Raw genomic sequence first — 18,721 nt, forward strand, 5'->3', positions numbered from 1 at the left:
GTTTGTTGTCCACCAAGAGGAGTGGAGCGCCGTCACATTCCACGGACGGAGATAAGGCGACTGTACAGCACGACGAGGAGGTTTCAGTGGTGTCCGTGTCAGATAAGAAGTTGGGACGGCGCTGGATTAAAGCGGTGAAACGTCAAGGACAGAGTTAAATACACTACGGCGTCGCTCCTTTGGTCGGAACAGGTTCGGATTGAAGACGTTTTTGTGCTTTCCGCTCGCATTAACCGTCATAATTACGTTTTTTTTTTTTATGGTGCACTACAGACTGAGATGTGATTGCTTTTGCCAGGAATAGAGCTGCACAATATATTGCAGAAGTATCGATACTGCGACGCATGAATCGATATCGTAGCTATATCGCAATAACGTCGAGGTCCTCCGACTGGCAGAAAATTATAGTTTTTATAAGGAAAATTTCAGAAAAAGCTGATTTTATTCATTATTTTCCTTGTTTGGGCAAAATTAAACTTAAAACTTAATATATCGAGGCGTGAATTTGTTTTACGACGAGTGAAACGACTGCAACAAACAAGTGTATTCAAATATTGCAGGAATTAACAGCCGCATCGCAATATTTTTGATATTTTGCAGCCCGAGCCAAGAATGTTCCACAGTATTAGACATTAAACTTCTTTATCTACATTGAGACAAGCAGATGGCACCAACAAGCCAAGTTACAGGTCAGATCTGTGGAGAGGCGCGCTCGCTCACAGCAAAACAGTGTTTTTCAGCAATAAAACACCTACATTTATAAATGTAATGCTATTGTGAAACATTCTGGGCAAAGGAGAAAATTATACCTCAAGTTACATAGTAATTTCATTTGAACTTGATCTAGAATATATATTTAAAATGAGAGGAAATGATGTTTGCAAGCACCAACTGATCCATCCAAGACTCCTGTACTATTTAGACCTTAGTCCTTTTTGATTAAATATGAAATCATTCTCATTCTGATCATACATTTCACTCCAGAGGAAAAGGTCCTTATAGCAAAGAGTATATTTGAGTTCAGTTCCAACATAATGTATTGAGGCTTTCGGCCTTTGAAGTCGGATTCAAATCACAAACAAAAAAGAGAGAGCATGTTTAAAGAGCAACATCAAGCACAACTTTGAACACCGGAATCAAAGGAATGAACACCCAATTACACATTTTTGATCCAGCCAGTGAATTCTCTCAGGACTATCACTGTATCAGACCAGTTTGTTATTGATTAAAGACGTACTGTGTTGATTCTTAGAGGCTGTACGTTTTTCCCGTTGGCGTGGCTCTGGCCGGGGCTAAAGTACGGGAAGACTTTGGTGGGGAACTTCTCTCGGTAGGTGTAAAGCCAGGACATGTCGTCGGCATTGTAGAAGATAAGTAAACCTTTCGGGTAGTCCAGGTAGACCCCGACTTTCTCCAGCTTGGACTTGACGTTGAGGCGTGTCCACGGCTCCGTGCAGGCGCTGTACTGGTTCCCATCATGCATCACGATACAGTAAAACCCTCGGCTCGGCTGGATTTGGATGCTCCCTTTGCGGCTGACCGTCTCGCTGGCCACGCCTATCATCCACTGGGTCTTCTCCGACACCATGACCTCCCAGTAGTGCACGCCCGCATTGAAGCCCTCCGCGCCCAGGACGGACACCTCCACGTCGAAGCGGCGCGGCGAGTCCTGCAGCGGCTGAGGGTGCAGGTTCCCGTAGGCCACGATGGTGCAGTCGTCCGAGAGGATCAGTCTTTGGTGAGCGGTGATGTGGTCGAGGGTCAACGCGGCCGGGACTGCGGAGGGAATGGGGAAGTAGTACGATTATTAATGGAGCTGTGATGGATTTTAACGGTCTAAAAATGTGACGAACAGAACGAGCATTTAGCACAGTTTGCAGCGGTCCAAACGTAGTCGCTGCCTTCTCCGAGCGTCCTAATACTTCACCACGATGAGCTTCTCACTTCAGAGGCCTGACCGTGTTTTGTCGTCACAGTAAAACTAACTACTAACGTGCTAACAGTGCACTTCCTGGTTTTCGGATATAAAATGCTCTAGAATTAGACGTTGAATGCACACAGCGGCCTCATTCTCACCTTTAAGACTGGGATGGGCCATATTTGAATGCAGACAAGTGGTGGATCGTTTCCTTAACATTTATATCATATATAAGCATTTTAGCATGTTTTTAGCATCAGCATGTAAAATAATTTAACCCATTTATTTCATTCATAGCTTTATGTAATCTTTATTAAGGTGCAGAGATGTGTTCCATTGCAAAAACAATAAATATGGATCTGCCCTAAGAGCTGCTTTTTCAACACATCTGTGCAGGGGCAAAATGAAGTTCGCTCAACTACATGGATAACATTGTTTTACTTTTATATTGTATTTCTTTTAAATCAATGCACTTGATTTATTCTTTTCTGTGAAATAAACTTGATGTTTGCCCCAAACTTTAGTCATCAGATATGGCATCCAAAATAAGCTCATTAGAGAGGCATTAGTATTAGTATTAGTAGTGAGTAGGTTGTGTGAAAAGTGAGAATATCATGACGTGTGAAAAGTGAGAATATCACGACGTGTGAAAAGTGAGAATATCACGACGTGTGAAAAGTGAGAATATCACGACGTGTGAAAAGTGAGAATATCACGACGTGTGAAAAGTGAGAATATCACGACGTGTGAAAAGTGAGAATATCACGACGTGTGAAAAGTGAGAATATCACGACGTGTGAAAAGTGAGAATATCACGACGTGTGAAAAGTGAGAATATCACGACGTGTGAAAAGTGAGAATATCACGACGTGTGAAAAGTGAGAATATCACGACGTGTGAAAAGTGAGAATATCACGACGAGTGAAAAGTGAGAATATCACGACGTGTGAAAAGTGAGAATATCACGACGAGTGAAAAGTGAGAATATCACGACGTGTGAAAAGTGAGAATATCACGACGTGTGAAAAGTGAGAATATCACGACGTGTGAAAAGTGAGAATATCACGACGTGTGAAAAGTGAGAATATCACGACGTGTGAAAAGTGAGAATATCACGACGTGTGAAAAGTGAGAATATCACGACGTGTGAAAAGTGAGAATATCACGACGTGTGAAAAGTGAGAATATCATCGTCTTCTGGTTAATCCCATTTGTTTATTTGCCAATGAAACAGTGAAAGGTCCGAACATAAAGGAAGGACTGTCCAGACTGAAACGGGACGACGTAAGTTCAAGTTCAAAATGAAACGAGAAACTTATCAATATTTCACGACTCAGCAGCAGGAAGAGAAAAAGAAAGAGGAAAAACTGTCTGAGGGGGTGAGTAAACTGTTTTCATGGACGAAAGGCTACGCTATGGAACTTCAAATGCTGAAAGTGAATTCATTTTACAACAAAAAGGGTTTCTCTCCGTTACCAAAAATCCAAAATACCCCCTTGTACCATTTCTACCACGTATTATTTATTGACGGGCGACAGTGTAATTCCATAAACTAACATAATCTACATTTGCATCGTTCGTTAAATAGGCTTCAGGTTCCATTTTTCAAAAGCCCAAACCAAACTTAAACAACATTTTCACGACATCAACTCTGAGGACAAAATGCAGAGTGAAGAAAATAACAGAGGAAGCGCTGCCACGGTAACAAGCTGTACTTTGCAACGTCCCCGCGACGCGCTTCAGCAAAAGGGCATCTCTTTGGGTTCTGTGTATTTTTATCAGAGCGCGAGGAGGTGAGAGCGTGGCAGCGGGCCAGCGGGCAGGACAACACCACCTCCGCTCAATGACATCGCCCGTGTTTGTTGCAATCGCCTCATTAAAATTTCATCGCTGGAGTGGCTCTTTGTGCGGGATGACAAACCGGGCGGGCGTTTACAGCGGTTCTGAGCGGAGAGGGTTTGGCAGAGGAGAAGACGAGCGGGTTATCCTTTGGCTGCAGACGAAAACACAGATGGGCAAAGCATTTATTCCTGAATATTAACAAAGGCTGAATATACGGTTATTTTGGATGACATTTAGAGTAAGGAACGTCTTAATGAGGTTTGCAGACTCTGGAAAAGTGTCTGCAAACCTGGTAGAGATGCAAATGGTGGTATTCATGTATTTTGATATTCTTTTGTCCCAGTTTAGACTTTTAGTTCAAGATCTGGTGAAAACATAATCCGAGTTGAATCCAGATTTGATTCTTGTGTGACTTTAGAACGGTTTTAGTTTAATTTGAGTGACTAGGGTTGGATTTTAGGGTAATTTTTATTATTAGATGAGATAAGACAGAAAAGAGATAAAACAGTTTTGACCGCTTGGTTTGGTCCAAGTTTTGACCCAACTATCTTTAACAAACTGAAATTTGAAGTCAAAACTACAGGAATAGCTTCCTCTAACGCCAAATACAGACGCAACTTCATTGACTATATTCCTTGTAAAAGAGCAGAGAGAATAGAGAGAGAATCTGCCCGTTATTACTCGGAGCCCATAGGAGACGGCGCGGGATGAAGGATGAGAGATGATGGCAGGAATGTCTTTGTTAAAGCTCTGGCAACAGACTGACGGATCGTAGGCAATTGTTCCATTTGGCAGACAGTCAAGGGAGGCCCAAAACCTGCCCCGGCTGCCCACGAGCAGCAGCGAGCAGCAGCAGGCTAATATTAAAGAATTGATTGAGCGGAGGGGGGGGGCATAAAATTCCTCAGCTCAAAATATTAAATAACGTGGGATGAGGAGAGAGAGAGAGAGAGAGAGAGAGAGAAGAGAGAGAGAGAGAGAGAGAGAGAGAGAGAGAGAGAGAGAGAGAGAGAGAGAGAGAGAGAGAGAGAGAGAGAGAGAGAGAGAGAGAGAGAGAGAGAGAGAGGAAGAGAGAGAGAGGAAGAGAGAGAGAGGAAGAGAGAGAGAAAGAGAGAGAGAAAGAGAGAGAGAAAGAGAGAGAGGAAGAGAGAGAGGAAGAGAGAGAGAGAGAGAGAGAGAGAGAAAGAGAGAGAGAGAGAGAGAAAGAGAGAGAGGAAGAGAGAGAGGAAGAGAGAGAGAGAGAAGAGAGAGAGAGACAGAGAGGAGAGAGAGAGAAGAGAGAGAGAAGAGAAAGAAGGGAGAGAGGAGAGAGGAGAGAGAGAGAAGAGAGAAGGGAGAAGGGAGAAGGGAGAAGGGAGAAGGGAGAGAAGGAAGAGAGAAGAGAGAAGAGAGAAGGGAGAAGGGAGAAGGGAGAAGGGAGAGAAGGAAGAGAGAAGAGAGAAGAGAGAAGGGAGAAGGGAGAAGGGAGAAGGGACAAGGGAGAGAAGGGAGAGAGAAGAGAGAAGGGAGAAGGGAGAAGGGAGAAGGGAGAAGGAAGAAGGGAGAAGGGAGAAGGGAGAGAAGGAAGAGAGAAGAGAGAAGAGAGAAGGGAGAAGGGAGAAGGGAGAAGGGAGAAGGGAGAGAAGGGAGAAGGGAGAAGGGAGAAGGGAGAAGGGAGAGAAGGAAGAGAGAAGAGAGAAGAGAGAAGGGAGAAGGGAGAAGGGAGAAGGGAGAAGGGAGAGAAGGGAGAAGGGAGAAGGGAGAAGGGAGAAGGGAGAAGGGAGAGAAGGAAGAGAGAAGAACGAGGTGAAGCACCCTCTCGGGTCTGAACCACAGAAGAGCAGCTCTGCCCTGCAGCTCCGACGCCATTTCTCAGCCAACGGAAGCAGAGAAACGTCTCCCCAGAGCCCAGAGTGGGTCAAGGAGCAGGCCTGGATTACTTTCCACTCGTTGCATTTAAAACGTGACCGTGCTGAGGGCGGACGCCATAATAAGAATCGTTTAGCGCCCGTCGTTTTGGAGCGGCGAGAACACGGAGCCATGTTTGAAAAGTAATGGATCAGATGCAGTTGTGTTTGAGACGCTTGGCGCCGTTTTCAAAGCACTTTAGCGTCGCAGTCCATGCTACGCTAACAGAGGCTAAAAACATGAAAGAGTCTATTACACTCTTCTCCTTTATGTCTGTTTGTGAGTTTAATGTGTCAAACAAATACACCGTAATAACAGAGCGTTCCATGATAATATAAAAGGTCAATAAAATACTAAAGAATAAGGTGATTAAAAAAACATGAGCTAAACGGCTAATAGCTAAAAAAATATGGGTTACAGTTAAAATATAAAGAGCATTCCCACAAAAAAATCATAGCTTTGATCATTTAATTTTGAAAAGATATTGTTAACTTGTACTTTAAAGCAGCTCAGCGTGTTGATGAAACTGATGAAGAGTTTGCTAAAAGCTACTGGACATTTAGAAAAACAGTTTTGATATGATTTTTGCACATTGTCTTTTCTTTTATTGACATTTGCAAACTTTCAAAAGAAGAACCACTGGTGTCAATTTAAAGTAACACAATCAATTTGAATCGCAAACAGGGTCAATGCAGTGAACTTAACATAGAGCTTAACCTAAAAATAAGTAAATACATTTTTTCTTTAATTAGCCTTTTACTAAATGACCATAATCTTAACCAAAATTAGATTGAAAGAGATATTTACTTGAAACTAAACCTTGTATCTGACCTTACATAATCGATCACAACCAGGAAGTAAAATGAAAAACCTAAAAAATTTGCTATTCTGGGATAAAATGTGTATAATTTTTCATAATCAAAATTCGAATGATATTCATCTTAACTGCGTTTAAGTTGAATGAGTCGTCCCACCCGTCGCGAGCACGTTCAGTGGGAATACTTCGGTGCGTACCTGGTGATACATCTTGAAACAGAGACTTCCATATGGTGTACTGTAACGGCCCCATGTATTTGGATGTCGGGAAGTCTTCGTACGTCAGATTGGTCTCGTGTATCTTTCCCTTGATCCTAGAACAGAAAAACAGATCAATACCAAGTCTGAATCCAATTAGTTGCTTTCTACAAACAATGTCAGTGTCGCGTGGCCCTCGGCATATACTTCTGAGTAACGCCTTCTGCTGTGCGCCTTTGAAAAGTACATATCGACGTTAAAACACAGCCTAAAACACAGCCAAATGCATTCATGAATTCCCTGCAGTGGAGGAAAAACAACACATTAGGATAAAAAGGTTAGAGGCGTGTCTAATATGGTTACAATATAAGGGAACAGTTTCATAATCCACAGAGTAAAACCACAACAAGAGAAACTTAGAGCAGCGTTTATGGAAATGAACAAGGCTGGAGCTTGTGAACATGAGCCAGTTTAGATCAATAGTGAAAGAATTCTGTTCCACACGTTTTCAGCATTCATGAATACGAAAAACACGCTTTCGGGTAGAACTTTAGTCATTAGTCATCATGTATTAACGGTATTTGTTAGTCATGTTTCAAAGTAAGGTTCATATTCAGTGCACATGTCACAACTTGTTTATCAAAGCACTTTTGTGAAGCATTATGTGAATGAATGAATTTATTTTCTTATTGCGTTTTGCATGGCTTAACTCAATTCAATAGTATCCAGACATAGATTCACATACATCAGTCCAAACACAAGTTAAATAAACAAATAAATGAAGCTAATTTATACACGTTGCAATGAAAAAAACATCAACCATTTCATCTGTTTGTCAGATTTTGTTTCAATAAATCAAACTAAAGATGTCTAAATCGTCATAAAAAGAGGATTATATAAAACATAAAACAGTATAAGAGAAAATGACCCTCACTCTTCAGCTCTCCAACTCCACAAACACAGTCAGGATGATCATTATAAGACATGATATATCTTACTTTACTTAAAGCAGAAATTAAAGCAGTTTTTGGGATTTGCCAGTTGTAAAGCTGCAACTATAAGGATTATTTTAGCAGTCGACTAGTCCGTTTTGATACGTCAAACTATTCTCCTATTGTAAAAGTAGGTTTTGGTTTCTGTAAATGAATCTACAACCAGATTAAGGTAAAAATAGGATGACTGATGTTCTCGACCTCAAAGCAAGGTCAAGGTGTTCATTCTTTCTGCCATTTTAATGTAATAATCCAGCTCTCCTTGTGATAAATGTATTTTGTCACATATTTTCTGTGTATACTCCAGATAACAATTACCGAATATGAAAATAGGCAGCGCACAGCCCACATTTTATTATGTATTATTTAAATTCTTGGTTGAGAATAAAATACAGTTCCTTTAGTACAGGAAATGATATCCACATTAATTTAGCAATAGGATAAGACAATGAGCCTTACTCCGACCAAGGCTTTAAACACAATTCAGTGCATCAAGATATTTTCCACCCAGTTTTACCGCTCTCTGTTATTACAAGGCATCTTCCATAACCGTATTTGCCATTTTTTCACTTACGCTCGCCATACACCGAGTTAAGAGCCAAAACATATTGCGAGTTCCTAATCTGTGGGACTAATGCGGTTTTCTGCCTCATTAGGCTGCTCCAACATATTCTGTTCAATTAAATCAGGCTCTAAACTCCTCAGATTGGCGACATCTGGTTTGGTTCAGGCCTGACAGTCCATCTGCTCCGGGATTAACAGAATGTGAGCTTTCTCCAGTGAAATGATCATCTTATCATACATTAGGAGCGTTGCCTTCACAATACGAGCCAGATAGTGACTATTACACTACAGTTACAGTTTCAAGTGTTTCATGACCTTCTATGAGGCTCAAATTAAATGAATTCCTTACATCCTGTAGCAGCAACAGTGGGAAGATGTTGGTAAGAAGCGATGATTCACCATTTTAGATTTGGCGATAAAAAAGGGGATTAAAGACCTAATTTATTATTTTTGAAAAGAGAAACAAATATACTCTTCTCTGTTACTTACTGGACAGTGATATGGCTGGAACGTGTTAAAAAGGAGTGAATCAGCAATGCTTTTTTAATCATTTAGATCATTTCTTTTGGATAAGGCTAAAATAAATTATTTTAAAACGGCATGAAATCACTTGTCAATTGTGATAAAACACACACAAAAAATATTTCAATAGAAGATAATACATACATCTAAATATTTAATGAAATGAACCTTTTCACCGCTCCAAACGAACTCACATGAAGCCGTAACCATGTCATTTAGTACCTCTCTGAAGTTACGGCCACTCCTTCTAAAAACTCGTGCCTCCCGGTCTCGTTGAGCCTCTCCTGCAGGATCTGGATTCCCTCTTTGACGTCCCGCAGCTGCTGACTGTAGCGCTGGATCTTGTGCTCGATGTCGGCCAGCTTGCGGGCGGTGTCCATCTCCAGCTCCTCCAGCATGCTCTTCTGACGCTCGCGCAGGAACCGGTGCAGCCGCTCGAACGCGTCTCCGATGGTGGCGCGCAAACTCATGGCCGAGGACTGCAACAGAACAGAGTGGACCATGGGGGATTGACTAGTGACATGGATATGGTGTTACTATGGTGAAAGAACAGTGTATGTATGAATACAATGATGCAATGCAGAAAAATGTGATTTCATTTCGACTGCAAATACATTCCGCCCTCGACTCTGAGCAGTTGGGCCGACGTTCAAGTTTTATTTTATTTTACACCAGGATGAATTTTAAGGAGAGATTTGTTTAGTCATTGCACATTAAAAACACCAAATGGAAGAAAAATGTCAAAGTTTTCACCACTTCTGAGTGATTAAGGCATTTACATGAAGCTGGTTAAACAAATGCGCACCATGCTTAAACTGTACTATGTTCTTACATGAAGAGCCCTGCTTCATTCAGGTTTGAAAAGCACTCCTCTGTGATAATCGGACGCCAGTGACTGCATCATTAAGCACCAGAACAGCCATTTAATTAGAGACAGGTCAGCCACTCAGGAGTCATATTACATTAATACTCTTCGATTTCACTTGTGCTGGTATCGATTCAAGTGGCACTCAGGGACAAGTGTGAGAAAATATTCAAGAACTTAAGACTAACCCTGTTCTTATGAAGGATTTCTGTTACTGTGTGTGCTGTAGTGCTGCTGAATGATAAATATTCTTTATATATTGAGTTAATTTACTTTACACTCAACTAATGATCCTGTCACGCATTAAACCAACACTTTTCCTCAAGTGACAGGAGAATTTAACCAATCACATTGAAGAGTACGTCCTCAGAGGCAATAGATGAATAGATAATGAATAACCTCCAAAAGGCAGTTATTGAGCATACGTGAATAAAAACAAACCATAAATTGCAATAGATTTTAGCCCTGTAAATGTGATGTGCTGATTAAGATGAGCAGAAGGACATTTTAAAGCCATCTCAAGAGTGGAGCGAGGGAGGCAAGATGGAGGAAAATGAGGAACGAAAACGGATTTGTAGCTTGGTCAAAAACAGTAAAGCTGGACCTCAAACAGAATAATTCATCTGAGTTCGAGGCGGCGGGAGAAAGAACAAAGGAAGTGACGCTAAAAATCATGTTGAAGAAACGGTCGGAAAATTTCAATTTGAGACATCTTGAGGAACGAACTTTGGAAATGTTGTCCAAAGTCTTAAAAGCATTATTTGAAGTGAAAAACGGCCTCAAAAGCCTCAAAAGAGAAAAGGGGGAAACATTCTGGATGAGTAGACCACAGAGGATTGATTGTAAGTGCGGTTTAAGTGGATGTGATGATTTTCAATAGAAAGGCTTGTATTTTTAAAAGTTATACCTACACGGATGCAATAAGAAAGCATTAAGCAAAGAGGAGCTGTGCGTTAAACGTGTACATTTGCGCTTAAACCACGGCCACGCGCTGAAATACTTCGTACACGTCTGTTCACTGCCCGTAAATGTCTAAAATATGAGTTATTTCTGTGTTTGACATGAAGCTCGGCTGCACAGGAGCAGGTTCATGACAGCGTGAGGACAGTGGAGCGACACTAAAGAGAAAACGACACAAGGTCAAAGACAATCAATATTTTAACAGTCGGATATCAAACTCTAATGATCTCGGGTGAAAATGTTGCCCCAGTTTCCGAGTCGGATTCTGAGATTTAAGGCAGGAATTTCACAAGTACGAGGACAACTGGAACGCAGCATTAGCACTGGAATTCTCACTGACAGTGGTATAAACTTACTTTACATAAGCAGCTTAGTCTTTTCTGCCATTCAAGTGGCTGTTTGCGAAGACTGTGCTTATAGTCGATCCTTTTATGGGAAGAGTTAGTTCCAAGGCACAGATTTCTGTAGACACCAGGATGCTTAACGGCCTTTGTCTTTAGAGTGATTTGGACTGGAGTTTGAGAACAAATATCCTTTATCACTTCTGTCAATCCCACAAAGACTGAATAGTGAGTGAATGATGCCAGCGTCTGTGTGTCAATAGACAAGTAGGATTATTCAGGATATAAAAATATAAAAGAAGTAAAAAGATAATAATTGAGACACTCGAGTTAATTTATAAGAAAATTAAGTTCAACCTTCACAGCAAAAAATACACTTTCACCTTCATGTCACTTTATCATTTAGAAAGTTTGATTTCATAAAGCTGGACACAAACTAGAACAATCGTGATGTATTAGACAATATGAAATGAAAGATGTCATTTATGTGCCACACGCACTTTTAAATGAGTTTAAAGCAATATATTGTCCTAAAAAGTGAGAGCTTGGACCCTGTCAAAATGCTTTGGGTAACGCCACTGTCTGATGCGAATAAAAATATATTCCTGATTTGTGTTTGTGCTGTGCCTGTGGGATCCCATTAGAGGAATATTTGAGTGTGGAAACTGGAGGTGTGACATTGAGGGCTGTTCCTCCTGAATATTTGGAGCAACGGAGGAGAAGACACGACGTCGCGTGAGGAGGCGAGGACGGGAGCGAGCTGTGGACGGAAAGAGACGAGCAGACATGACCACATGGAAGACTTCGGTAGTGATGTGGAAAACAAGACGTCGAGATGGCGAAAAAAAGATAAGGAGGGACTCGGCATTATGTGTTGCACGCCGGTGATTGAAAGTCTCTTTTGTGTTTTATGTTCAGGAAATGGAATTAGCATTTCATTATATTATTATTTCAGGTCAACTGGGACATCGACTAAACATTTACATCCAAACAAAAACAGCTAAATCAGTCGATGACCAGGTTTAGGCAGAAACTCAACCATGTCATGCCTTCCCTTATCCTCAAAACCAAAACAGCTGCATCGCGTCATTATTAGCCTTTAAAAACATTCTCCAGTACGTTTGCTTTGGCTTCTCGCGCTTTAGAAATTCGTGTATTGAACGCACGCATTGCTTTCCATCCGTCGGCATTCCCTCATCTCGATTTGGTGTTAGCGCTCCATCTACTGGCACCAGCGGGAATCACCATAAACGACTGTCATCAACCGACGTGACCCGGCATGTCGAAATCAGAGTGTGATGGACGCAATTTGACGGCAGAAATGCTCAGAACGAGACCGGAAATGAGTTCTGGACTGTGCAGCGGACTTCCGGACCCTTTGTCGTCGAGGAAAATTAAAACGGCCTCGTAAACAGGATGAATCAAACAAGAATGAAGCAAAAATACATTTCCAGATCAGTAGAAACGGGTTCAGAGGCAGTGATCAAGTTTTTTCTAATGTGGACCGCGCCTGGACAAATGATGCGAGTTTGTATAACATGCCTAAAAGATTAAAAAGAGTCAATTTTGCATAATATGTGTCGTTTAAAACCAAGACCAAAAACGTGTCCAGGTTAGATCATCGACTGTAACACTGAAAATGAGATATGGCTATAATCCTGCTTATTTACAGGTTCATGTTTGAGTATTTTCTTTAATATGCATCGTCTCTTAAATAAATAAATAAATACAAATTCAAGTTTGCAGAAATGTTTATAGCTGAAACTGGCCATTTTATTTATTCTACGCTGGCAGTCTTAGAAGTATTTTATTACATTATTTAAAACAAGTACTGCGATGTAGCCCTTTGTATACGTCTGGGCCAAAGTTGGTCTAGTTTAGCGTTTTCACTGTCTAAATCTATAAAAGCAGACTTCTCCATCTTGTCATCTCTTGGTTTTAATAACACATCTGTTGGTGGTTTTCTCAGCAGGAGGGACAGAGGAGTGGTGTGTGACACGGATAATGACCTGTTACTTGTCAGGCCTGTCCCGGACACATCACCAACGCACTGCTCAAAAGTGGCACCTCCTCCAGACCATAATACCAGGCTGCTATATGACTGGAAAATAAAGTCTGTATTTCCCTGAACTTTTTACATTGTATTTGTGATTTGTTTTTGGGGAGATTTATTAGTTGGATCCAGAAAAAGACTAAAATGCTTTGCCTGGTTAAATATGGTAAAATAACATAATTAATTACTATATCAACCAATTGTTCAGTAATTTATAGCTGGAACTATATTTTTGGTGCTCAACATTTATCGTACGTACCTTTTCTCTGCATTAACAAGAAACCTTTTCATAGTTTTTTGTTGTACTGTAACATTTCGACCTGAAGAAAGTTTAAGAATGATCTTTTTCTTAATGTAATAGGTTAAATTTGATGATTTTGCTTTTGACATGTGTCTGTGGCATAAAGTAGTTTCAACATTTATTGTGATTTTTTTTTTTCAAATCCAGATTCTGTTCATTTTTTTTATTGCTTTCTAATTCGCTCTGTGCAATTGACTTGTGTAACTGACAGTGTAAGCATTGTATTTCTATGAGGGATTAGCAGAGTCTTCATTATTATAAGATTACATGGAACACGGGGAATTCATTTATTGTCCCAGTGGCATTTTTGTGGCATTGTTCTGTCTTTTGTACTGTGTTCTACAGTCTTTCTGGATTAATAACACATTCTTATTCTGAACACTGACATGGTAGAAATAATTTTGACCTCTGTAAAAGATTCTGTGGATTGATGTCATAAAACCCTTTGGCTGAGCGAGCTGATGCGTCCCTCGGTCCCTCTCCCTGTAGTGTAGTGTGTATAGATGTGATAAGAGTGTTGTTGTTGTACCTTGGTCTCGGTGAGCTGTCTCTGGAGGAGCTGCAGGGCTTCGGTGTGGCCCTTCTCACTGTCCTGAAGAGAGGCCAGCTGCTCTTTCATCTCCCTCTGCAACACAAGCAACACAAGCGCGCACACGTCAGCGCCAAACATGAGAAACGCTGGAAATATACAGGGAAAAGGGAAAATGGAGGACACTGATAAGAGCTAAAAGTCCTGGGAAGATTGTAATTATAATACTGCAGTTGTTGTATATTGTTTGGAATTGGGGCTTTTAGCCGTTTTTTGTCTTGACACAAACCAAAACTATAGCAATGTCTGAAAAATATATAGCCTATTGGAAAAGAGGACGGACAAAACCTAGAAGGAAATGCATATTATAACAAGATGTGCATATTTGACTGTTTACTAGGGCTGCAAATAACGAATATTTTAATAGTCAAATGATTATTTCTACTGTGCATTGTATGGCTGCAACAAGTTAATCAATTTCAACTAATCGCTTATAGAAATTGTTGTCAACTATTTAGGTAAATCAAAAAAATAATAAGAAAACAGTTTTGTGTGAAAATATTCTCCACCAGGACATTCTCAAATGGATTAAGTTCACCTTTATCTGGGTAAAAGTGAGTAAAATCTCATATTCACTGGCAGCCCTAGTACACTGAGACTTTTAAAATACATTATCAACCAAATTAAGGTTGTTAAAGGCTTCTATTTAGAGAACATTTATGAAAACAGTGAACTATTGATGAAAATCAGAAATTGGACAAAAGGACATTTATTACAAAGACAGCAACATTATTACATCAAAATATTCAAAAAGATTAAACAGTGTTTTAGTCTGTTTAGCCAAGAGAACTATCCAAAAGAATGTGTGTTGTTTTTTTTATAGTCGACCAGTCACGATTAGTCAATGAATCGTCCCAAAAAGCCCTATTGTTTACCAAATACAAATAAAAATATTGAATTCTGAGGAACTACAAAAGGAAAAGCCTGGAAATGAGTGATGGTCAACACAACACCAGCTGCACAAAAATAGACAGAAAAAGACAGTTAAACAAAACATATTTCTTCTGACTCCCGGAAAAGGAACAATCCAATGCCATAAAGTTTGTTCTAAAAAACAGGGCACATATTCAGAGTGGATTTAGGTTTGAAAGCAGCACAAACACCGCGTCATCAGGGACGACAGTTTGTGCATCAGAAATCTGGGTCTGATCTCCAGTGGAGTGAATGTAACACGGCCAGCATCACCTCGGCCTCCCCACGGCCCAGACGCTGCACCGCCTGCGTCACCTCCAACACTTACATCATTCAGAGCATCATGCAGGTTTCTCTTAGGACAACGCATTTATGCCAACAATACAGATTATTCCAGTATGAATACTTCAACAAACCAAAAAGAACAGGTTTCGATTATATGCAAAAAATTCTGATAAAAACACAGGTAATGTGGTTAATTTGTGTCTTGAACTCCTTGTTGGGTTAATAATGTGAGACTGCCAAAGCTTGAACTCAACATGTTATTAAAGGTGAGGAAGATATTGAAATGTAGATACTATTGTGATGAGTAATTATAATAAAAATGCTAAAAAAAAGGGCTGATTAAAAATTTAAAATATTTTACCGTATTTTCCGCACTATAAAAGGTGCACTTAAAAGCCTTTAATTTTCTCAAAAAACCGCAGTGCGCCTTATGAAAAATGATCAAAAATAGACCATAATCCAGTGCGCCTTATAGTGTGGAAAATACGGTATGTTGTAAACTTTCAAATAAGGGTACAAAGTGATATTTTTGCACTTTTATGATTAATGTGACAAACATTTAAAAATTGTCAGATAATTTAACCTCAACTAACACGTTTAAAGACTATTTTTAACACGTTTAAAGACGATTTTTAACACAGTTCCGTTAGATGTACATCATTTCTTTTAACAATCATCATCAGGATACTTTTTGCACTATCACCCCTCAATGTTACATGTCCAAAAACTACAGAGTGAATTGATTTAAACCAGATTGACTTGTGTTTAAGAGTGTGGACACATTTCCAACAAAACTAATGTGACCTGTAAGAACTGTGCATAAAAATAAAACCCTCAAACTTTCCTCTACACCATAATCTTCTCCAGAGTCAGAGTCAGTCTCGAGTGCGCGGGCGTGTGAGAGCGACCCGTGGCCTGCTGCAGACGGGCGCATGCAGCACTGAGTCCCATCATTAACATGTGGAGTCACGCTCGCCTCTGCACCAGACATTGTTTCTCCTCCGCCTCGCGCTCTATAACATGAAACAGCAGCTTCACCAACACCGCTGGTAAAAAGAAAAAATAGCTTCTGTCTACATTAGAGATTAAACAACAAAACATGAACAAAGATTGGCTGTAGACTAGGACTGCAACTAACGATTATTTTAGTAGTCGACACATTGGCAATTATTATTAGTCAAACTATTATCTTTACTGTACATTGAGGCTTTTTAAAACACATCCTCACCCAAATTGAGGTTTAAATGTGACTGAAGGCTGCTGAATAGAGAATATTAAGTGTGTGAATCATTTTTTGACATTTTGCTTTAATAATGCCTCTGTCTTAGTTATAAAAAGGTATTTTTGTATGCGTTTTAGAGTCCGTATAGTCCAGATAACGATCAACTACGTGTTTTTTTTACGGTAAACTAGTCATAAGTCTAAACTCATTTCTGCCCTACTGTAGACCTCTCGATTAAAAAACCCACAACTGATCATTGACAATTTCAAACAATTGGATCTCCAGTCAAAAGTTTGCATTTATATAACATTTGATTTATTACAACGTAGCATTCTTCTAGAAATCAGACATGAAATTATGACCACTGACTAAAGATGGTAAAGAGAATTACACATATTTTTAATGAATATTTTGTCGAAAAAAGACTGCATTTTAGTGCTGAAAGTCTGCAGCTGTTCGATCTGTCCTGTATGTTTTACAATCAAGAGCACATTTTCAGAAGAATTGCTGAACTAATACAAGAATAACACGCATTTCAGAATACTTTTGGAAGGCCTAAACTACAGAGAACCTGGAACACCCCTCAAGAGTTACAAAATCCAGACGTCTTGCAAGCGCCTCACATAAAATCTATAACAATTTTTTTTTTCTGTCCTCAACTCACCCAAATACGCACCAACAATGCCACGGTTAAGAGCCACACTGGGTTATTTGTTTGAGCCGTCATTGGTCACAGCGGTGCCTGATTGGCGTCTACTTCAGAGTGTGACGGTTCAGTTTTCTGTGGCAGTGATTTAAGCCTCGTCAGTAAAGTGATGGAGGGTTTATTCTGGGCTTTTTGCTTCAGTCGATGGTAAATTGAGGTGAGAGCAGGTTAGAGGGCAGATTAATGTAGAAGCTGCTGTAAATGAAGCATTAGCGCTGAAATAATTCCTTCGAACAGCTTTTTGACAAGAAGCATTTGTACATTTGCATATGGCCTAGGCTCGGATGCAGTGCAATGTATTAAAAATTATTCTTGGGAGAGACAAGGGTGAAACTAATATTTAGACTCCTCTTTATACAGTGGCACATTTTCAGCTGAGGATTTTGTTTTTTATGCATAAATGCAGATCCAGCCATGCCCCAAAACCATTTATTCCTCACCAGATGGAGAGAGACAAAAAGTTATACTAAAAAATATGACATAAAATAGTTTGATTTTGTTAGATCTAAGATGGGTGTCCACTGTCTACAGGTTTTGGCCGTCTGCGATGAAAGATTTGTGGTCGTAGGTCTCAAAGTGAGACAGGGACAACAATTAAACTTAGACAAGCTGCAATGGCACGTGCAAAGTGTGTGCGATATTTCTCAAATCTTGGTCGCAGAGTGAGGCCTCCTTTCATTGCAGCTTTAAAGACAAAACTTTGACCAACAGTGAAAACAAACTAAACACAAAAATGTGAGGACTTACATCCGCCTTAACTACTTGCTCACAAACCATTTGGCATAACGCTAGTATTCACATGCATGCATTTTTGGTGTTTACACATGTCTGAGTGAAACAGGGGTGGACCACCCAAAGCACATAAGTCCTAGTTATGAGTTTGAAAATACAGTGTCCAGCGGTTTGATGTTGTCTCAAAGTTTTGATTTGCAATATACACAATGGGAGAAAAAATATTATTAATTTCCAAGAATAAGGTCAGGTACCCTGGTTTAATCCAAAGTAAATATCTGGATTTGGCGTTAACCTACATAAAATGTATGTGTACATTCAATTGCCCCAACATAATTGAATGGTAAAATGATCAAATGGGTGTTTATTTTGACTCAACAGCCAACTTGTGTTCCATTTATCCAAAGTATTGTATTTAAAATACTTTAGATACTTAAGAGTATTTGTCCCATTTTGTCTCCAACAACCTGGGCCTACAGATGAAATGAGCCTGCAGGGCTAACTCCGGCACATTTACATGTTGAACTAACACATGTTCATTAATATACACTGTCCCATATTAAATTAAATAATCCAACTAACGTAATGAGGATACAGAAGTATTTAGACAGCTTGTGGGGGGGACGTGGAGGTCACTTGCTAATTGACAATGTACCAGTTTTGTTAAAGAAAATGAACCAGACTTTGTGGTTAAACCTTTCCTGCAGCTGTGAACGATATTATGCGACAGCTCGATCAGGATTTAAAGGGATTTATTGGCTTCAAACTGCCGTCTCTGATGAGAAGAAACATCCAGAGTCACAGCATGAATAATAAAGAGCAGCACACTCGGAGGGTTCCAGTCAAGTGAGAAAAAGATTTTGGTGACTAGAGAGAAGCAAGTAAGAAGCAACTTTTTCATATAGAAGAATAGGTAGTAAAAAAAAACAGATATACAAAGTAGAACTAGTAGAAATAAATACAATTTGATTTTGAAAATCAACAATGTGAAAAATTGCTAAATTGTGAAAGATGTT

At 39.9% G+C, this 18,721-nt stretch overlaps 1 protein-coding gene across 1 annotated transcript in view; it reads right to left on the reverse strand.

Annotated features, from left to right (window-relative positions):
• Positions 1–980: 980 nt before the first annotated feature.
• The window catches only part of trim62.1 (tripartite motif containing 62, tandem duplicate 1), a 49,504-nt gene continuing 31,763 nt past the window's right edge, over positions 981–18,721 (reverse strand). The window contains exons 2-5 of the mRNA XM_072452628.1: positions 13,789–13,884; positions 8,962–9,218; positions 6,662–6,777; positions 981–1,776 (exon numbers count right to left, since the gene is read on the reverse strand). Of these exons, the coding sequence (XP_072308729.1) occupies positions 1,226–1,776; positions 6,662–6,777; positions 8,962–9,218; positions 13,789–13,884 (1,020 nt within the window). The 3' untranslated portion in view covers positions 981–1,225. The remainder of the gene's footprint in view (positions 1,777–6,661; positions 6,778–8,961; positions 9,219–13,788; positions 13,885–18,721) is intronic.

This window comes from Eucyclogobius newberryi, unplaced genomic scaffold (assembly GCF_026437365.1).
Source record: "Eucyclogobius newberryi isolate DKJ021-1_F unplaced genomic scaffold, fEucNew1.0.hap1 SCAF_19, whole genome shotgun sequence".
NCBI classification, from domain to species: Eukaryota; Metazoa; Chordata; class Actinopteri; order Gobiiformes; family Gobiidae; genus Eucyclogobius; species Eucyclogobius newberryi.